At 40.2% G+C, this 22,548-nt stretch overlaps 2 protein-coding genes across 8 annotated transcripts in view; both read left to right on the plus strand.

Moving 5' to 3' along the window:
• Positions 1-133: 133 nt before the first annotated feature.
• LOC137130084 (glucocorticoid modulatory element-binding protein 1-like) lies at positions 134-7,828 on the plus strand. 2 transcript variants are annotated; one of them, XM_067509786.1, is made up of 10 exons: positions 134-790; positions 1,827-1,968; positions 2,287-2,345; positions 2,472-2,614; positions 2,762-2,865; positions 4,120-4,304; positions 4,648-4,794; positions 6,551-6,688; positions 6,913-7,029; positions 7,113-7,828. In XM_067509786.1, the coding sequence occupies exons 2-10, from the start codon at positions 1,844-1,846 to the stop codon at positions 7,526-7,528; spliced, it is 1,434 nt and encodes a 477-aa protein (XP_067365887.1). In that variant the 5' UTR covers positions 134-790; positions 1,827-1,843; the 3' UTR covers positions 7,529-7,828. The 2 variants fall into 2 exon arrangements, with proteins under 2 accessions (XP_067365887.1, XP_067365888.1); XM_067509787.1 differs by having other exon boundaries at positions 137-790; positions 2,472-2,593.
• A 2,876-nt stretch (positions 7,829-10,704) lies between these two features.
• ptprub (protein tyrosine phosphatase receptor type Ub) overlaps positions 10,705-22,548 on the plus strand; it is a 142,281-nt gene continuing 130,437 nt past the window's right edge. For 3 of the 6 annotated variants that reach the window (XM_067510089.1, XM_067510090.1, XM_067510091.1), the window contains exon 1: positions 10,706-10,991. In XM_067510089.1, coding sequence (XP_067366190.1) covers positions 10,922-10,991 — 70 coding nt within the window. In that variant the 5' untranslated portion in view covers positions 10,706-10,921. Of the gene's footprint in view, positions 10,992-12,364; positions 12,595-22,548 lie in introns of those variants that run through there. The other 3 variants (XM_067510093.1, XM_067510092.1, XM_067510088.1) reach the window with 2 other exon arrangements.

A 22,548-nucleotide genomic window follows, 5' to 3' on the forward strand; every position in this document is an offset into this window, starting at 1 on the left:
AGTACAAAGTACTGGATATTTACTATTGGCCACGGGGTGTACACTCGGCTTCTCATTGGTTCCATATGAATGTCAATCACAGTATCCCGAGAATTCCATTCCCATAAATGGGCGGTCTGATGGGTCTGTGGTGCTGATCTGAGACCAGCTGCTGATGACTTACTGGTGTTTGTAAAGATGGCAATGCTGAACACGTACCACACACATCTCAACAGATATGTGTATCCTTCTCTTAAGGCTTATTGATCAATGCCTAAAAAAAACTGAGAAATCCTGCGTTCAAAGCTCAACAACAACGTAGTCCATTTTGAAATCTCTTGAATGTACCTTTTATTTGTTACCTTAAACTTACTGCAAATCCTGCCATCTTCTGGTGAAATTCGGGCAACAAGGAAAATATCTCACGCAACTCTTGTGAACAGCATTTATTGCACTGCAGACCATCAACATTATACCACACAGCAGGCACAAAACCAACGTGTGCGCTGGGTCTAAAATTCCCCACAGAGGTTGTACTCATTACAACAATGCCCACAGTTTCCTCTATGGTTCACACATGTTTGTATGGCTTGAAATCTTCCATCCTGAGCCCCCCTTAGCCCAGAGTCGCTCCAAACCGCGCCGTCGGAGCGATTTACACATCGCGTGCGAGCGAACGCTTCTCGTGACAGCGGGACAGATGCTTCTCAGGCAAACACTGCCTTGTCTGCAGGAAGTGTGTCGAAGCAGCACGGCGCATGCTCTGGTGCTTCTGGCAAGGCAAGGATGAATTATCTGCTGCTGTAAAACGGTAAGTAAAACGCTAACACTATAACAAGCAGCAGGTAGTGTGTTTTAGAGTTTTCGTATCTTTTGTGCACCCTCTGTGTAGCGCGCACCGTCGCAGCGGTGTCGGCCGGGTTGTGCGTGCTGCCGCACCAGCCGACGTCAGCCTGAGTGGGCGAAGGGGGATGAGAAAGACACGCAACTGTCAGTGTGGGAGTTTGTGATAGCTAGGTTAGTTGTGGGAAATGTTGATTCGTTTTTTGTAGACGGCTCTTCGCTGAACGGAAAGGTTCTCTCTGTTTCTTTACTGACATAAGATACAGCTTGTAAATTTATTTCGACTCGGTTCCTATTTATTCGCAAAGCGCACGATTTCCAACGCGCTTCAGCTGGTGCTTATTAGGACTGAAAGAAGTCTCTGACTGGAAAATTTCAGTTACACTTTATTATCATGTAACTTTAAACCAAGGAAGTTTTTTATGACATTAACAGTAGCCCTGAGGACAGTTTATTGGGGATTGACTCCTCTAAAATGTGTTCGTAGTTTGTTCAAAATTTGTCACCAGAGACATTGTCAGTACATGCATTTACGGTATAGCTACTCCATAATATAAGCTTTTCCAAAGTTTGGGTAATAAATGCACTGCACAAACAATAATCAACAGGAATATCATGATTTGATTAATGTGACTTATTTGCAGCACTGCTATGGTTACATTTGTTCAACAGGTCTTTTATTTTTAGCATACTTTTGGCAAAAATAATGGCCTCAATGCAGCAATGATTCATACCACTGACAGCTTCACGTTAAATAAGTAAATGTAAACATCTACGATTGGGTGGTTTCACTTGTTGGTTTAGCCGTGGCTATGTTGCCTGTTCAGAATTACATGATTTTAACCCCAAATTAATCCGTGTGGATTCATTTGTATAACGGTTAGATGCCAGAAAAATAAACTGCTGGGGTGGATTTTCTTAAAGTGTGTGCATTAAATAGAACCAACACATGCATGTGTATGATCTTGATGTTAACATGCGTGCTTGGCCCTCTTTGAATCCAGCTCTGTAGGGAGGGGTGATGGCGGGTACTGTGGTCACTATGTCTTCAGTGGAACGCATGGCCGTGAAGGAAGAGGAGGGGGAGTCCAGTGGCAACAACCACAACCCTCAAGTCATCCTCCACCTGCAGCCCATCCTACAAGGGTATTGTGGATTATATTATTAAACAATATGTGGCCGGTGTGACAAATAGACAGGCTAATGTAATTGTATAGGCAGATTTGTATAAATATATACCACAGTTTTGAAGCATGTTAACATGATTTTCCCTAGCCTCTACGTCATATTAATAAAATATTTTTTAGGTTTAAATTGTGCAATATACATTTAATTGAAATAAGGGATAAGTGAAATATCGGAACAGTTGTCAACATGGAAAAGAAAATTTAAAAACAGGTACATCAAAAACTTTCCGGCATATTAAACTATCAGTTACATTTGAGAATCTGTCACCATCTGCAGGATAAATGATAACATTGCTGACACTGGCACTACAGTCATGGCCATAGAGACACGTGATAGTAGGTGACAGAGATATTTTATTAAATATTATTGCAATGTGATGATTGACTTTCTGTATTTAAATATTCTCTATTTCATTAGTACCTAGGAAGATACTGGTTATGATTATATTGTGTATTGTTTAGATGACAGTAAAGCAGAAGGAGAAGAGATTGAATATGGCTACCCCATCACCTGTGGAAACAGCAGAGCAGTTCTACTGTTTAAGAAGTTTGTATGCCCTGGAATCAATGTCAGATGTGTCAAAGTAAGTTGTAATCAAATGATGGTGAGTATTACTTTTCGGAAATTTGGAATAATTACTTTGTCAAACGTTGTTCAGTCAGCATACAGTTACTGACTTATTCATCTCTCCCCTTACTTATAATAGATTTTATAAGTGTATTGGCATTTGTGTTGTCTTCTTCTCTTACAGTTCAATGACCAGCTCATCAGTCCTAAGCAGTTTGTACACCTGGCAGGAAAAGCTACTCTAAAAGACTGGAAAAGGGCCATCAGACTAGGAGGAGTAATGCTCAGGTTAGGGGAAAAAAATAAATGTCTGTTCTCATTCTCCCAGCTGGAGAGAGATTTGCATGTACAGTAAATCTGAGTTCACGTGTCAGACAGGAGGTGTTACAAACATTAATTTTATGCGGTCAGCAGCATGGCTCACTCTTATAATTTGCACGTACATTCAGTCTGTCTGCGTTGGGGTTTGCCAGTACATTCCAGAGGAGGTCTGTAAGAAGTGTTATTATGATAGCAGGATTAAATAACATGCAAACAAGCTGCTGAGTGATCTTTCTCAAGATTCAAACAACTTTATTAATCCTACAGAGAAAAAAACGTTGCCTTGTTACAGCTGCTCTGCTTCAAAGAAAGGAGAAAAAAACGAAAAACAAAAAAACGGTCCACACCCAGAAAAACAACTAAACCAACAAAAAGCATAATTATCAGTTAATAATAACAAAGAGAAATACAATAATGTTGAATGGAGGCATTTCAAGGATGATAGTGATGAGAGACATAAATTATAAAGGCCAAAAGCTGGATGTGAGGATAAATGATAAAACAACAAACAGTTAACAGTCATGGTAAGAGTTTAGTTTTACTAAATATGACAGGAAAACGCAATTGTCCAGTTTCTGTCTCGTCTCAGTTCTTATTCCCCTCCCCCTTATTGGAGGTGGTTGAGTTGTTTAGTATATTGGCCAACCGGTGGTGCTCTGTGGAGCACTCGTTAGTGATCGTTCTCTGGCTGAGCATGCTCCTCTGTCCAGCCATCACACTGTGCAGTGAGTGGGAGGCATTGTACAGGATTTACAAGAGTTTGGACGTCCCTCTTTCAGTAGCGACATGTAAAGGGTCGATCTGCACACCCAGAACAGAGCCAGCCCTCCTGGTTAATTTCTCCACTCCCCAGCAGACCAGAGCAAACAAGATGACAGTGGCTGCCAGAGTCCTATAAAGCATCTGCAGCATGGTGTTGCACACATTAAAAGACCGGAGCCTCCGCAGAAATACAGCCAGCTCTGGGCTTTTTTAACTGCTTTATTATGTTTGCACTTGTTCTTGGTGTCACTGTGAGTCAATATACCAACTAAATAAGCAATATCTCTTTTTTATCTTTATTCCTCTAGAGGTCAGATCAATGGGCTTTGCCCTTTAGAAAGCTATTGGGATTGTTTAAGATTGATTCAATCCACACTTAACACCCCTTTGCAGATGTGTAAGAATAATATTTTCTTGGATACATTGCAGTGTTTCTTTAACCTGCCTCTCCCCACGCAGAAAAATGATGGGCTCTGGCCAGATAGATTTCTACCAGCATGACACTGTGTGCAGCAACACTTGCCGCAGCACAAAATTTGATGTGGTGATCAACAGCACACGACTTCCTCCAGGGACCTCGGTGCAGCCAAGCTCGTCGTTTTTGGCTCTTGACCCTCTTGGAGGACAGGTGCCTCCGCTGACAGGTAGATTTTAGTTGGCATTTACAGTTTGCTGCCTTTTATCCTCACATATGTTTGACCTGCTGTCATATCATGAGAAGACACTGAAAAAAAAAGTTTTAAAGCCACCTGCTACATTTCAATACTTTGCAAAATATGAAACAAGTGACATCTTGCAATGGGTTTAGAACCTTGAGCAACCCAATGATTTAGGAAATTAGCTAAATTTAGAACATTCAGACACTTTTCACTGCACAGAAAATTGCAGAGACAATCCAGACAATCATTCACTCTGCTAACTTAAATTAATTTAAAATACAATGTTTCTGTGCTGTATTTTAAATTATATGTCTGCTCCTCCACCCAGGAAGGCATGCACATGACACAACAGAGGTCCAGGAGCCGTTGGAGGATAGGTTTCGTGCAACAACAGAGGGGAGCCCTGGTCCAGCCCTGCCTGTAAACCCCCCAACAGCCAATGGACATGCTGCAAAAAGAAGACTAGACACGTCTGGTAAACATGTTAAAGGATCTATTGGTGATTGTTTAGGCCTTGAACAGGATGAGGAAGAAAGGGTATAGAATTAAATTAAACAGCAATTAGAGGCTTCATTTATTAATTGGTGGCCTCTGCCTTTACAATATCCTGTACAGCAAGAAAAAGGCCGTAGCCTTTAATACAAAAAACATATAACGATATGTTCCATTTATAAGCTTTGTAATCCAGAAATATACATCACTTGTGTTGTAAAAACTGCAATTATGGACATTGTATTTATGTTCATTTTGTCAGCTGACTAAGGAGAGCGCCCTACAGGTAAATTCCAATGGCACTGAATCAGCCTAGTGACCTGCAGTCCTCAAGAGGCTGTAGGTTTGTAAGGCACATCGTTTATCTGCTTCTACATCTGTTGCCTTATCACGATGGTTAATTTTGATGGCTGATAAGAAAGAAAATGCAACACTCAGACATAAATTTCCAACAAGTTTTTATAAATAATAAATTTAAACAGAAAACAACAACAGCTGTGAATATTAACACCAGTCTACCTGAAGTTGTCACAAGTATCTCATGTCACAGCCATTGCTGTCATGGGTATTTAAAATTTCTTACACACAGAGCCAGTATACATCTGAATCTGCAGCTGTGCGTCATTCTGCAGCCTTGCCTTAAAAAGTTGCTGACCAAAGGCAGGGAGAGAATCATGTCCCTTTGTCTCACCATCGGCTGCATCTGACATTTCTAAGTGACTTTTTCTTGCAAAGACCTAAGCTTTGATTTAAGGGCTTTTAAAGGTGACCTGATTAGGCAGTGTTCCAGCTGGACCACAGTAGGTAAAATAGCCTCAAGTCATATTTTGTGTAAATGGCAAATTGCAGTGCCTCATTGCACAAGTGGTATTGCTTTTCACAGTGCTTAAAACAAATCGACAGCTCTGAATAAGGACCATAACTGCGCTCTTCTATCTACAGTAATGTGTTGCTTCCCATTAGTGTACATCCATACATGAAGAAATATGTGAATGTAGCTTCAGATAGCTGCAAATAAGGTTTGGAATATTTTCTGTGGACATATTGCATTTATCTTGACAGACATTTAAGCAAACATGAAAGTGGACGCACATCTTTCAGGATGAGATATCAAACACCTCACATTTATCCCTCTTGACATTTTATCCCTCTAATACACTCAACTTGTATTTTGCTCAATTTTGTACAGATCCCAAGTAATTTTTCACTCTCCCTCCAATCTGCCTTGTCCTCCTTTCTCTTCTCTAGAGCACTATGTTTCTAACCCATTTTCCTACACTTCTTTCTCTACCTCTATCACCTCCTCTCCTCAATTACTGCAACTATCCTATTTCTTCTCTTTTTATCTGTTTTCATTGTTCCTCTGACCCTGACAATTCCTATATTTCCCTCTTCACTTTATTGCGCTGTTTTCCAATCTTTCGATTCTCTTCAAATCTTAACCTCTCTTTGCCATTCCACTAAGACAGTTTCATTTATCCTGCATGTCTTATTTATTTTGCATTGTCTTTTCTTTGCAATGTGTCCAATCTCTCTTACTATCCAACTTGCAAGCTTACACAGGGTTCCATACTTTCACACACAACTCAAATCCCCTCGGTGATTGTGGCTACACCGCTTTCTTTTATTTCTCCGTGGCATTTTGCCATTTTTAAATAAAAGACAACCAAACACACACATAGTATACACAGAGTTCCCGGCAGATCATAATTATGTCCCAAAACACTGACTTTCTGTAGATGGAGTACTAAGCCTGTGGAAGGGAGTGGCAAATGCAGGACTGATGGGAGAGGTCCTGTCTAGTCTCCAGACTGAATTATTAGCCACTCTTAAAGGAGTGGAGGTTCGCAGTGAAAAGGCCAGCCTGGAGGAGACAGGTGAGTTCCTGTAGCGGGACTTCAATAAACACTAGACTTTGAATACTTAATAATTACTTTCAGTCAAACTAAAAATCTGTATTTTCAATAAAAGCCCCACTCACTAAATCTGGTTTAAGAAGTAAATTCATAGACGAGTGATTTCTAATTCTGCAAATTTTGCTGTGGGCAAAACTTTTTTACTCAAGCTTTGTAGCTGATCTGTGATTCTTTGGTTTTGTCAGATGCCATCATACTTAATTCCTTGTGTGAGATGTTTGGGCTTTTAGACTCGGTAAAGCATGCTCTGGACCTGAGGCACAGCCAAAATCAAGAGAACAAAATACTTAACGGTGTTTATGGTGAGAAAACCTTATACAGCACTTTGCATATAGCGATGTCCCTGCATATTGCATGAACTAATATCCTGTTTTTTTTTTCTTAGTGTTGAGTGAGATCATGGAGGAACAGAGAAAGCAGGGTTGTTATAAAAACACATTCTCGAAACGCTTTCGACCTCAGCGCTACAACCCATCAAACAGACAAACCCAGAGCGTGTTGTCTCCCGTCAAAACAAGCCCACTGATTTCACCTCTCTCCATTGCTGGTTTTTCTGGTGCATCCTATGCTCAGCTCAGCTACAGGCCTCAGCTCTTCACTGATTTTTCTACCTCCACTGGCCGCAACCATCTTAGCAGGGCTGACAGTGTTACGCTGGGAAGAGTGCATGAGTACAGTGAGCCTAGGAGCCAGAAGAAACCTCATCAGTTAGGACTGCAAGGTGTGAAGAAAGAGAACACCTCAGGCAGCGACAAAGACCCTGATCAGAGGACTAAAGTTTTGAGCACACCCTCACCATAGAAGTAAAGTAGAGGACACCGAGGGCTTGTGTGACACTGAAAAGGTGACTATAGGAATGAAGGCATCAAAGAAACATAAAAGTTATTGAGAGGGATACGATTCAAAAGGGACTATGTAGAACTAAATAAAGGAATGTGCCTGAGATGGAAAGGAGACTAACGGGAAAGATCATTAACATTACTTTGTCAAACTGCCCTTTTTCCATTGTATGCTGATGCTTGTAAGCTGTGTTTGTGATTGACAGTGGTATTGCTTGGACAAGGCCATTTCTAAAACGATTGTTTAATGATTATTTTTTTTTAACAACAGAGAACACAACAAAGCTGAAATGATTTGTTGCTGCCAGAATTTTAGTTAATCCAACAATTTTGGTAACTATTAAACCAGCAATTCACTGGTCTTGACTTCTCAAGTGTTAATTTTTGCTGGTGTAGTTTATCTTGTTCTTGGTTTTTGAAGAAGATGAAGATGTCAACCTGAGATTTGGGAAATGGAAAAAGACAATTTATTTTGACCTTTTTCTCATCTTTTATAGACAAGTCATTATTTCTTAATGAATGATTAATAATGAGAATAATTGTGTATTAGTTGCAGACATAACAAAACACAAAGGTTCTTCTTGTCTATGGATATAATACTAGAAACAGTGAAAATATATGTTTTTATCCTATGTTCTTTGTGATAACATTACGTTCAGGTTTTGATGATACATCTTCGTAATATTTCTATGATTCTCTTCCAATATTTGTATTCAAAAACTTATTTTGTTAACACTGTATTTTGAATTTTTATCATTTTGATTTTTTTGAAATATTTTACATTCTTGCTTGTGTTCAGGCTTTTGTCATAATGCCTAAGATCTATGCACCAGGCATTCACTGTCTGCAGAATATATTATTCTCAATATGATAGTGAAAGCTACTGTGTATATAAAGGAAGTACTGTGATTGTTATGTGCTGTGGCTTTGTACATAATACAAGTTGACATAATACTAATGTTTTGCAAATATTGAATCTTGTTAAATATTCTGTTTACTACTATAACATTTCTGAATGGGAAACTTTAAAGTTTTAGGAGGGACACTAATGCAAGATAGTGGCCACGTTTTAGATACAAACATAACAAATTAAAAAGGAGTGTTTAAAGCTGGTGTGTCAAGAGCTACTTATTTTTTTCTTGTCATGCTATCGATGAGAATTATTGAGCATAGGAGTGCTAACTGCAGATTCTTTTTTACATTGTATAGGTTTTAATCAGATGTGATTATATTGTATTTGTCTCTCCCTACATTTTAAAAGCTTGTTACTTTAGTTTAATGCATAGAACAGACTGGCTAACTCAACATTAAGCCATACAGCCCAAAAAAAACAAACAAACAGCTGCTCAGTGTATTAATTTTACAAGCATGTTGGACTTCACGTGACATCTCTGATGTCAAACAATAATTTTCTATTTAAGAGTCAATGGAATTCTCGTGTGATATCACTGCATGGTGTGTGTGTTAAAGCCTCCACTCACAGAGAAGTGTTGTGGCAGTTTCCTCCTCTGTTATTCACTGTTTATATACGTTTTTGAGCACTGTGCTCCTGCCAAGTCCTTGTGATAGACAGTGATGGTTTGATAGCCAGCCTCTGACAACTTCCTTCCCAATTGTAATGATACGTTGTTATAAATTCATGCACAACACTGGCTGTGCAGAAGTAGTTATTTGTGAGGGTTTTGAGTGGCAGCTGATAAAATGCTCGATACAATGACTTTCATCATAGTGCAGCTGTCAGAGTCTCCACTGATGCCTGTCCTGTTGTTGGATTTGAACATAATTTTGCAACATTCTGTTACTTTTACTACAAATGAAACTTTCATACAGTTGAACAGATTCAGGCCAAAACACTCCCTGTAGTTTAAATAAATTGCTACTCTGTGCTTAGAATACTAGTGCACAAAAATGGCTGTCATGCATCAAGCAGGTGTAATTACAGGTGTTAGTTTGATATATGCTGTGCTCCCTTGTTTAAATTGAGTAATTTGCTGGGCAATCCATCATTCATCTGTCATTCTGGGCTAACAACATTAGAGCCTGAGATTTTAGCTCACATCAGATACCTTAGATGCATCTGTTGGCCCTTGTACTGTAATTTAATCCACAGCTTTAATGTTCACAAACGACAACAAAATGAATGATGAATAACTTGCACAATGGCAACTTGATCCAACTGGGAGCTTTGGCAAGGCTAAATGTAGCCAGCCATGTTTTAACACCAGTTTTGCAGAAAAATGCAATGTCAGCACATGTGCAATCAAATGCAATTTCAATGCACACAAAATGACGGATTATTTAATTCACAGAGAAATAAGATTTGAACTTGTTATGGGAAAGTGTAAAGCTCTGTTGCTTGTCTGTCCTGTGAGACTATCCTAATCTTTAAATCACTAAAATGACAACTTTTCTCTGTGTAGGTAATAGATAGTTGGATTAATTTGACCTCAAAGTGTTGATAAAAGTTTGAAACAAGTAATCATATTTTAATACACTTTCAATACATGCTGATATGCAGTACAATGGCATGTACGTGGTTTTTTAACTTGCAGTTTATGTTTTTCAGGCTGATAATTTTGTATACAGGCTGCTGGATGCATAGTGGCAGCTGTAGTGAAGATTAACAAACTGATCATGAAAATTTAGACAAATATATGAAACTAAGTCCTAAAATCTATTGGTTTACCTCAGGGAAATGAACTGTACCACAATTGAGCATAATTTTTAGGCTATAATTAATAATTTGATTAGACAGACAGTCAACAAATTCCCTTACCCCCACCTGACTAATAATAAATAATAATAAACTTACCCTATACAAGGAAACCACACAGTTATGAGGATACTCAGTGACATAATGCATTCCGTAGTCCCTTTCCCTGACTCCATCATAAAACTTCCAACATTAGGTCATTACTCTTAAACAGTCCTTGCAGACCGGCCAAAATTTTTGGTATCATTAGGATTTTGGAAGAAAAAAAAAAAACATGTACACAGGCAGACAGATAGACTAACTCAGAGGGAGACGGTTTCTTTTCTTGGCCTATGTCTGAATACCAGGGTGTCATTGCTGACTGCGGCCACTTGAAGGCGCCCGGCTCATACCTTGTGTCCGCACAGAAGTGCAGGCTGGGAAGGAAAGTGGGCTTCAGAAAGAAATCTCTCTCCTAAACTGTTTACCCTGACGTCAGTTTGCAGAACTAGCTCTACCCTGTCTCCCAGTGTCTCTGAAACTCCATTCAGTGAGAACTGGGGGAATAGATGGGCTTGGCTCTACTATCTGCGCGCCCGGACCTCACGGAGCGAATGAAATGCTTCTTTCTGCACGTTTAAAGTGGACTAAAACAGCTACACGATGAACACCTGCGCCTTTCTGCTGATTTTGGCTGTTCAGATCTACGCCGATGGCATCGAGGGGCCAACAGGTAAGACACAAATTCAAGTGTATCTCCAAAGCGCAGCTGGGAAGTTTTTACATGGGGGTGAAAGTCCACTGGAAGCAAAAGCGGAGCGAGTCTGGTGGAGATGCCAACTTTGTGCCCCTCTGTCCCCAGCACGTTGCTGCGTTTATCTGCGGGTCACTGCTGCTTCATATGATTTACTAATGGGACACTGTTAGTCCCTCCAGTTAAAAATGAAAACAAATTCTCCTAAAACTTTGTGAACAGTTTTCTACGCGCCAGACGTTTACAAAATTAGTTGTTATACGGGAAGACTACGTATGGTTGTTCTGGGAAAACTCCCATTGCCCAACAAATTTCCCTGAGCTCCGGTGATTCCGTTTCTGGTTATCAATCATATTTAAAGGCCCAGAAAGCCTAAAAGGTGTGAAATATTGGATTCAAAGCACTTTATTCAGAGCGACAATTTTCCTTTAGACGGAATGAACGACACTCCCACATTTTAATCAATATTTCTGAGCATGAATGTCCCACATCTCAGCAGTCTGAACCAATCTGTGATGACACCCACAGAACAAGACACTAAACTGCTCCATACCAGCTCTGGGTGGCATGAATGTTGATAGAGAGACTCATTAAAACTTTAACATGTTAATGAGCTTTGGTGCATTGCTTTGTTTAGGCCTGTGCACATTATTTTAAACAGGATTGGGATTGGATGTAGTATTTTAAGCTGCTAGATTTTTCTCCTGGTGTAAAGAACTAGCCGTATTATACACAGTGGTGCTCACAAATCAGCTCTGACCATCATATATGAGCAAAATAAGACATGTTACATGGATTTAGTGAAGGTTTTTACTTCGTAAAAGTGACCTCCGTTTTGGGAGAAAATGGTCAATTTTAGTAGTGGTAATGTGTTTTTCATGCAAAAGGAACATAATTATTTCCTTAAATTGTTTCCTAAATATCTGGTTGGACTTTTTTCCCTGTGTCATTTCCTAAGCAGTTTTCTTAATTGGATTATTAAAATGTTCCAAATTTGAAAATCTGCCACAAATTAGAAAGATGGGAAGATAAGGAGAAGGAGAGTGGAAAACATTTTATCTTTTTTTTTTATGAATATGACAGTTCAAAATCAGCTTTTATTCACAGAAGTCTGCCATTTAGGCAATGTAATTACAGTGCTGTATTTTTGTATGAAGGCTAAAATTACCTGGGCTTGTACGAATCTAGTTGTTTCACATAAATGTGCTTAACCCTCTGGAACATAAACCAAATAAAATATGGCTGTAATGTGGATAATGTGTACACTGCAGGCTGTTTCAACCCTGTTTAACAGAGCGTTGCAGTGCCTGACACATGCATGTTGGACCAAAAAAAGCTTTATTATGTTCAGATAACAAGGGGATTTTACTTGGACTTTACTTTGACTGTGCTGCTGTTTCACGATAAATGAGAAAACCAACCAATATTCAGCACAACACCCTTATTGTGAAAGAAGCAAGAACAACAACAAAGAGAAGAAATGACAAACTCGTGCCAGCTGAATATGAATTGCCAAGAGCTGAATGGAGCAGATCATTAAGAGGAATGGGCTGCGACACATAAAGGATTAAATCATACACAGGTAATTAAAAGAGCTGAATGGAACAGTGGTGCTACACTATGGCTGCGTGAGTGTCTGTCAACAAAAATTTACATAGTGTTGGTTTTTTAGTTTGTTAACTGGAGTGTTGCGAGCCTTGCCATCTGTGCTTTTACTTTCCCATTAGCTGTTAATAGTTAACGCTGCCAGTTTTCGTGTCTTCTTCTCCTATGTGACTGATCTCAGGCCTCCCTTCATGCTTCTCCACCTGCTTATATGGGAGGAGGAAATTAAGGAGCATAAATGCAGCCTTTACTCCCTCAATCTTCAGAGTGCCTACTTTCGTTTACACTTTATTGCTGCAGTTGTGTGAAGACCGCACCTTAACCTTGAATGCTTAATAAGGCTCTGCACTCCGTTGAGGATTTCTTGCCTTTTTTGAACCAATCAGATCTCTGTTTCCATAACTCTTTTTGGTTATGCCGCCGTCTTTCCATGCTGTCAGTGCAGGGGAAGTGAAATTATTAGAGGCTATGAAATATGGAGCCTTCCTGCTGCACTGGACTTGATTATAGTGAACTTGATAAGAGGGGAGGAAAAATCTAACATTTGCCTCATATTTGCTCCGACACAAAGAGGTTATGAACATCAAAGTCCAGTTTCTCTATGTGTGTTTAAAGCTCGATCTGACACATTCAATTCTCTCTTGTCTCTTATGGGAATAGAATGGATGCTCACTTACCATCTGGCTCCTCTATTAGCAGCAAATGTTGTCAACTGAATGGTGTAATTATCCTGTGTCTCATGACTCATTTCCCAGTGTGATCTAAAGTTAAGGCAGAACATCCTTTTTGCTTATTGCAGTGAATAAGATAACGCTTGAATCAAGATGAAAAGGACTGTGAAGGCCCAGACTGTCTAGTTAAAGCATGGCATGGAATGAATAGTACTTTAGTGCTTCCAGTTTACATTGCATAAACATCAGTAGTTGCACTGGGTAAAGATGTATCGGACCACCAGCACAGTTAGACATGAAGTCAAAACAGTAGCAATCATATTTTGATAATAGAGTAATGGTTTTAGTCATTTCGTGAGCAAAAAAGCCAAACATCGGCTAATGCACGAAGAATTGATGCGTCTCTTTTCTCTAGATGATACGAAACTGGACACGTTCAGCGTTTAGATGGTTGGTCAGAATATTGTTCAGAGATAACCAAGAAGATATCTGGCTGGTTAAATGAAAATGATGCTCATGGTAGTTGCTGCCCTAAAACTGTTAAATACATTAGAGCGTAGCCCACATATAAAGGCAATAAAAGGTTTGCTGACACATTAATACGTGCAGAAAACAGAGTAATAACGTAAACACAGGACAGTAGAGAAGACTGTAGTTAAGGCTGATTAATTTGTGGGATCACAGGCAGTAATTCAGAGAGCAGATGGAAAACTTTGCAACAGAAAGGGAGGGGATGAAAACGGAGAGAGAATTTCAGAGAGACGCTGAGGATGAGAGAGGAATTCATTCGGATAGATTGTCAGGATGTGTTGCTGAGGCCACAGCAGGACTCGTGCTGAGCTCGGATGTGCCGGCTGTTGTTCCTTCACAGTGTGTGTGTCTGTGTGTGTGTGTGTGTGTGTGTGTGAGATTAAAGAGAGAGAGGAGTCCTATGCTCTACGGCTTGTCTCTTCCCATTTCTGTCTCTGATCTATTGTAATGTGGGGCTATGTGGAGGAGAGCCAGCCCCCAATTGGCTTACTCATCTCACAAGACTGGAAGATGAAACATAACCATCTACTGTGTGTGTTCAAGGATTTCTGCTGCATGCCAAGTGCCATGATCGGGATTCCTTGTCAGTGGCAGCATGTGACCAATTGGAGGCCTCATCTGTCTTCACCTGGTCTCATGTTTTTTATGTGACTTTGTGACTCGTCTTCCCTAAGTTTGTTCTGTGTGCTGGGCTGCAGCCCACACACATCTTGTGACTCTGATGCCTAATTAATCTTTGCAAGCAATATGCTGTTCTCTTTTTAATTATCATGTGTTACTGTTCTGTTTCTACTTTTTTACTTTTGTAGAGTCAGTGAGTTGTGGTGTACTCATGCGAAAGATTGTTTGCTTTTCAAAAAGGTCAAGTACAGGTTGGGAGCCATGTTTTTGAGGCAGAGAAAGAGCAGGTTGTAGCCTTTAAGAACAGGACAAAGCCCTGGAGGCAGGATTGTTTCTGCTGTGTGTCTCTCCTCTGCCATATACCCTAGCCCTTCTCTGTGTGCTTGTGCTCCCTCATATCAAGTCCCACTGGCCAGTCTTAGACCTCCAAAAGGAACCACTGAAAGGGAAAACCAGCAGATAGGAGATAATTATACAGTACACGATGCTTATTATCCTGTCAAGGTCGCTTTTATTGTAAGTGTATTAAAAAGGGGTCAGAAACCAGGACAAATGCACAGGAACAGCGCGTTTTCACATTTTGAAAAGAGTTAAATGACCCATGAAATATTACCCAATGAAAATTAGCGTAGCAAAAGCTCATCAATATGTGTTTTAATGAAGAGTTTAAGGGCTCATGTCAAAAGATTGTTATTTAAACACTGCCTTTGATTTAACATCTAATTTTTCTGCTGAGCTGCAACAACTCGTTACTTTAATTTCAAACTTGAGCTCTTTGTCATATGCTATGAATGTTTTAGAAAATACATGAAAACACAGTAATGTACGCATGGGCTTGGTGTGAGCTGGTGTTACTCAGATTCATGACCTCTGAGTGATCCTGTGTCTGATGCTGGAGCCGCCTCTACCTGAAACACTTGAGTGACACCTTACAGCACCCTAGAGGAGATGGCAAGACTCAGCCAGCCAGTTTGCCAGCAACACTTGCAGGTAGTCTAACAACTTTATTATTAGACCAATGCGTTTCGGCTTGTGGCCTTCTCCAGACCCCGAAGAAGGCCACAAGCCAAAACCAGTTGGTCTAATAAAGAAGCTGTTCGACAATCTTTAAGGGTTGCTGGCAGTTTCATCTTTTCATTTTGCTTCTCCTCATTCATGCACCTTGGCAGGATGTGAAGTTGTGCCAGAAGTTCTTTTTTTTTAGTTTTAGTTTTACAGTCAGCACCCTGTCTTGGCCTGTCCCTTCCTTTCCACTCTACAACAACAGCCAGAGTGCTGGCTTCTCAGCTGCCTCAGCCAGGTGTTATTAATGTGGTATTGATCTTTCAAACTCCAAGTCAATTTGACTTAAATTTGATCAAAGTGGCATCCCGACTGTGGCCTGCAAGTTTGATGTAGGAGTGGGAATTACTGTAGCTCGCCTGCTGTCCAGGACTCGCATGACGTAAGTGCATACAAGAAGCCAGGTCTGCAGCAGGGGAATGTTAGCAGTATTGTGTAGAGCAAAGGGCTGGTATGAGTAGAAATCCTCTCAAACATGAAAGAGTGACTCTCATTTCCATAAGCAGGGTTTCATATTACAAAACAAAAATGACAAAATATCCTGTTGATGTTCTGTTCTAAAATGATGGGACTATTATTCTCATTATCACTTAAAAGCAAATGTTTTGTGGACATGGAAGTAATGGACACGGAATTTTATCATTGAACAAGGCTGGGCCAGCTTTTATAGCCTGAATATGAAGACAGTGAGACATTTTAGCTTGAACACACACACACACTCACACACACACTCACACACACACACACACACACACACACACACACACACACACACACACACACACATATTATTATCCAACAAAGCAATAAGCAGGGCTGTGACTTTAAGCTAATTCGGTGCCTGTGTATTCTTCTTCAAGGTAGGAAGCTCCAGACTGCAAAAAAGTGGGTCTGCAAGACGGATGCAGCAAGTGCTGCTCCTTATCCCCTACCCAGAGGAAAGAAAGCCTCCTGAGCACTTTATATCTAGCCCTCTGGCTGTGTTTCTGTTCTTTATGTTTGTGACAACAGATTTACAACCAGATTCTGCAGACTGTCTTTTATGTGTTGTGTGTAACGAATGCTGAGGTCACTGGTGTCAGGGTTCGGGGTTAGGCTAGGATTGCGATGTCGAGATCTGACCTACTGTTAAGCTGGCTCTGCATATGAAACCTCTAAGTGAAATGTGACCCCTGACGCTCCTCTAGAAGTCAAAACACTGTGTTCAAGCCATTTTTCTGCCTGCTGGGTTAATGGGTGCTACATTTCGTTGTCTTTGTGCCACAATGCCTGGTCTCTAAGGGGAAGTGGTATTACTGGTTTGACTAGTCCCTTTAGGCAAAAAAGATCCTCACAGACACCCAGCCATGAATCTGAACACTTACCCCCCTGTTGTATTTCACACTTATTTGACTGGCGCTCATTCACATAAACTTTATTAGAGCAGTGGGAAAATAAGACCATTAAAGTGTAACAGAGCATGTATAATGTCTACTATGCTGAATTAAAAGTATTTGAGGCCTTCACAGTATGAAACCTAACTAAAACTGAGCCCTTTTAAAAATGCCATATCTGCTCAAGCTTTAAGCTTACATGGCACATCCCTCCTTGCTGTTTATTTAAAGGCATTATTGTCTTTTTTTACCTCCTGCACTGTCTCATGGCACAGCAGTGACACTCAGCTGTGACAGCTGCTGTTGCTGGTGTGTTACGGGTAGGTCATGGCAGCTGTGGTAGCACAGGTGCCAGCTGGTGGTAAATCAGTCAGCAGACTGATTTTAAATCTGTTGATTACATGTAACATGTATGAAATACTGGATTTAAATCTTATTAACAATCATTTAATGATGATTGAAAAAAATTACATTGGATTTTGTTGGGTTTGTTTGAATTTTTTTTTGTTGATGAAATTAAAACATGTTTCCAGCACAGCAACATGAATGTTGCATAGAGTTTCATTACAGTTCCAAAAAGAAAAAGAAAAAAATTTAGTTATATTTTCAGAGTAGATTTAATCCCTATTCTACTCTGGACTGAAGGCACATTGTCTTGGCATCTTATATAAGATGAAATAGAAACAGTGGAATGGTGAAGAACGGGAGTGTGCTGTAATATGTCAGCACCACTCTGGCGTCTGACCACCAGTTGGGTTAAAAGGCGTTTGCCAAGTGAGGTTAGTAAAAAGATTTCAGGAAGTCAGCCAGCCTTGGATGCTTTGTTCTGATTCAGGTGTTGAAGTGAGACAGAACAAAAGCAAAAGCTATTGATTTCTCAAACACAGCCTGTCACAGTCTTCTTCCTGTTGAAACTCTCCTTTCGATCCTACATGACCTCCCATCACAGTCCTCCTCTCTCTGACATGCTGCTATTTCAGCAGTTGCTCAGGGAATTGTGAATACCTTTTTTCATAAAAGAAATCCCTTTCCCTAAGGTAGTTACACTTTTTATCATTGTGAGATGTTTCAGGGGCAAGCAGTTCAGGGTTTGCCCCTTATTACCGTATCCCATGTGTTTTGGTATGCACTATGTGCAATTCAAGCAGCTGATTCAATGAAAACAGTGTCTATTATTCATTTCTTTTGAAAAGGTGGTATAATTGCCTGAGGGCAAAGGGATGAAACTGTATTTGCTGCCCAGTGTATTTAGCTAGTGTGTGAGTCAGTTCTGCAGGGACACTAATGAAGAGAGATAACTCCTGACCAGGAAAATATGTGCCCTTTATCTTCAGATTACAACACTATTATTGTGTTGCTCAGTAACAGGTAGAACACAATTACTCATAGTGTCGACACATGTGCTCCATTGGAGTGAGTTGATCCTCTTCTTGCCCAAACATCAGGTAGGATGGCCTTGATAAACCTTCCTTCAGGGTGCTCTGACCCTTCACAGGCCTGCCTCCAGGACCATTGTGGGCCGGTGATGGCTTAGCTGCCTGGTTTTTCAGACAGTTTATCAAAGAGTTGAAAAGACCTTTACTTGTTGTTGTGCTGGTCACCTAACTACATCCACTAGCTGAGGGGAGGCTGGAAATGGCAGGTGAGTGCCCTAAGAGTTGAAAGGCTTATGGGTGTACTAAGGTGGGCACCAACATGGATCAGGGCACTGACGTGAAGACTCTTTCATGCATTGTACACATATAGAGAAACAAAGGTACACATCACATCTAATCCACATCAGTCCTCTCTGGTGCACAAGTACTGCACAGCTGCAAATTTACCTAAAGATGCAGCTTTTCAACCTGCTGCCCATGCAAAACGAAACTGAAATGTTTCCTGTATCCATGGATCATTAAGTCACATGAAAAGGGACAACGCTTTCAAAATACACCACCTTCAACAGTAAATATGAACAACTGTAAACCACTGGCTCAATGGGTCTTTGGACGCACAGTGGAGGAGATTTCAGCACTTCTGTGTTATTTCTGGCATTTTCCCGTGAATGGCCAACTTTTGGAGAAAGTGTGGATAGAAAGCTTTCATGCCATTTTCAAATAGCGTGTACCTACTGAAGCCAACAGCAGTGCATCGTTTCTGTGTCTTGCATTAGCACAAAGGCAGAAATATGCAAGAATTTCTGGCGAGCCCACAGGGTGTCGTTAACAAAGAGCTTAATTCAAAACCAAAAACATAAGATTATAATTAATGCTTGGTCTTTCTGTGTATGTGTGGGGGTGTTTGTATGCATGCTGGTGAGTGCCCATGTGTGTGTGTTTTGTATATGTACAAGGGCCAGATTGGTTATTGTTCCCACCTGATTTTATGTAAATATTTGCTGAACTCCTTTGGCCATTTTGAACTTTCATAAATCACAGCCATGTGGATTATTATGGAGCTTTTGTTTGTGTTATTCCTCCACAGTGTGAAAATGCTAATGAAAGAATTAGCATACTATGCTGAGGACATATTCCTCAGATGATAAATCCATTGCACAGCAAAGATCAAAAAGCCGAGCTTTGGTTTGGAGCCATTGTGTGTTTAGAGAGTAGTTGAAATACACAGCATGTCAGAGACCTCAGAGCAGGTTGGCCCCGGCCTTTGTCTGTCCGGACAGCCAGGGTAATTAAGAATCAGCTTAGGCTGGGATTATGGCTGCAAGTAGGCTGATCACAAGGGACAGGAGAAAAGGCATTAGGAGAATGGTGGGTAATATGGGTATTACTCTGCTTAGCAGCGGTATCATGCGACAATAAGACAACTGACAATAGAACCCTGTTGATGCTCTGATCCTCGCTCTGCGCTAATAGGCTTTTGTGCAGATAGCTTTGTTTACCCACAGCGTGCTGCACTTCACCTTCCAGCTTTATCTTCCTTCCTCACACATTCAAACTTTTTATTATTTGTCTCAACCTAATTAAAAAATGGTAATATTTTGCTGTACACCTCCCTTGGGCATTTTAGTAACATTCTGATATATTTGCCTTACACCAGCACCTTTGAAACAAAACATGCATGACTGTTCATCGCTCTTGTGAATGTGCGCACACACACACACTTTCAAAGATATTTTTGTGGAATGTCATAAATGAGTGAACAAGCCTAAAAGCCTGATGGCCTCAGGTCCCTGCCTTCCTCTACTTTAGGAAATGTGGCCATTGAAACAGAGCCTGTGTTTGGCAGAATAGTAAGAAAGCTACTTGCTTGTTAGTCAAGCCTTTTATTGTGATCTGCACACAGAGGTAACTTGATGCTTGTAGCCTCTGCACCACCTCCATAAGTGAAGCCATTTGTTACCCTTCGGAAAGGATATGGAATGAGGCCAATGCGACTAATAACAATGTAGGGATAGAGTTTATCCAAACACAAAAAGGTTACATGAAATGGCCCATGTAAGTCGTTGAATTACTCTTGTACTCATGTTTTAGAAAACATTCCTGCAGGTGGATAGTTGGCAGAATTATCAGTGCACGAAGTGACACAGCAATGCTTTGTTTTGACCTTATTGAGAGGGAGCAGGGAATTGTTTTCCACGGTCTTCAAGAGCTAATCCCATCAGAGGGGCTGCACAGCATGGAGTACTAACTCAGTCATGTCTGAGGTAGTGCTGCCAGAACAACAAGCAGACAGGAATGTGTTTGTCTGGCTAACTTGGCTTTATTCACTCCTGACTGGAAAACTCCTCCCAGACAAACTGACTTTTTGATTCCTCTTTCTGAGCCAGAATAGGGAGTGATTGCCTAATTCTGTGTGTCAGTGAAAGCAGGAGACAGCTGGATAGAGATTCAGCAGTGGTCTGGGAAGATGCAGTGGTGGTTAGACTGTCATCATGGCCAATGAATTCCTCTGAGAGGAAGGTTCCTCATTTCACTGGGCATGTGTTGGCTCAGTTAGGCACATGTGCTCATTCAGTTCGGAGACCATGGAACTAAAGATTTATCCTGGTCCAGTGAGTTCCTGTGGCACCACAAACTCCTGTTGAAGAATTTAAGATTGGTCTGCCTGTCTGTCTTTATCCGCGGAGATTGTGCCGAAAATGTTTTCTTTAGTTGTAATAAAATGTCTGTATCTGTACCTGTGGTTAATACGTGCTGGTTGAAGTTCATAATGGAAAAAGTGTAGCTGAATAGGAAGCTTTCAAAACAAAAAAGTGGTGAGTGTTCACTTAAAAGGGACATAGTACAAAAAACATTAATTTCATTAAACAAGACAAAATGGATCATTTCGCCTATGGCTAATTTCTATCTGTAATCCCTTGTAAATTCTTAATGTTAGTATTGTGGTCTTTTACGTATTGTATAAAATATTGTATTTTCTATTAAGTCTGTCTTTATTGTGCCCTTCCAGCTTTAATAACTTAGTTATTTAATTTAATATTTAATTGATCATTTGCTTTCTGTGGTGTATAAATATGCAGTGCCTTACTAATTGTTAAAGCATAAACAATAATTACCCAAAATGTTTGGGTTGCCCGGTTGTGAGACTGTGATTCCAAATTGTAGTAAGATGTTGCTAAATCCTGTTAAATTATAATTAAGGACTTTCATTCAGCAGCTCTCTTTACCTCTTTGACCAGAAGGTCAGAGGTAGAAAGCTCTATCTGAGGGATTTTCTTGATGAATTGATCTGTGACAGTAAAAATTTGACCAAAAATTTAAACCTAATTTCACCAGCACATTCAGCAGTTGGAGCTGCAGCAGTGGCTGTGACACATTGACTCACGAAGGCAATTAAGGTAGTTTAAACCCATTAGGAAACTATTACTGCAATTTATGTCAAAAATGGCACTCGTGATCAAAACTCATAACTCAGTCAAATCTGAACGCATGCATGTTATTTTTAGGATTACTGTGACTTACTGTATTCTTTATGAAGAGATTGTGATCACCAATTCTAATTACAAATTAACCTTTAGAAAACACAAAAAAAGTGTAGAAGTTTTCTTTAGTGTCAAGGTAATTCAGTGATACGCAGTTATCTATACATCCATGGGTTTGTGGCACCTGAAGTGTTAGGCAGAACACCTGTGCTTAATGGTCTAAAGGTAGATGCAGCCTAACTTTCAAGTAAACTCTCGTTGCTGTTTCTTCATGGCAGTCAGTCGTCATATGTTTGTTTTTATGGAAGAGTTTTGTTGCGAAGTATCAGAAGAAAATGTAAATCCGTGTAAGAGAAACATTGAAAGCATCGGCTTTCTTACAGCTGTTGTCTGCTGCTTTCATTTTTTATTTTTTTATTTTTTGCTAGGTTTGTGACTATGACGCATTTGTATCCACTTTTTTTAGGGCTATCTAGCCTCCAGCATAGGACAACCATCTTTATCAAACGACATTGTCTCAAAAGTGTGACATCTCAAACTGTCACTGAGGTTTTTAAAAATAGTCATGACATAGTGCTGTCTCTAATAGTTCCAAATTTTGAACTGTTCCTGGGATTCTTGTCATACACTGGACGTGAAGGAAAACTGGATTTGAGCTCTGAGCTTTCTGAAAGACTTATCTTTCACATCCTTTTTTGTGTCAAGGTGCTTTTCGGTTTTTATCCCTCCATCATTCCCTCTATGTGTATGACCATATGTGTGTTTCCTCTCCATCCGTGCCTTTGTTCTTGCATCCTTTGAACTTCTCAGGGACC

Source organism: Channa argus, chromosome 7 (genome assembly GCF_033026475.1).
Source record: "Channa argus isolate prfri chromosome 7, Channa argus male v1.0, whole genome shotgun sequence".
In the NCBI taxonomy this organism is placed as follows: Eukaryota; Metazoa; Chordata; class Actinopteri; order Anabantiformes; family Channidae; genus Channa; species Channa argus.

Bases quoted from the DNA above. Each gene is read 5' to 3' on its own strand.
- LOC137130084 (XM_067509786.1), top strand. From the start codon at position 1,844: ATGGCGGGTACTGTGGTCACTATGTCTTCAGTGGAACGCATGGCCGTG. The intron at 2,866-4,119 runs GTTAGGGGAAAA...CTCCCCACGCAG, and splicing joins CTAGGAGGAGTAATGCTCAG to AAAAATGATGGGCTCTGGCC. The intron at 4,305-4,647 runs GTAGATTTTAGT...TCCTCCACCCAG, and splicing joins ACAGGTGCCTCCGCTGACAG to GAAGGCATGCACATGACACA.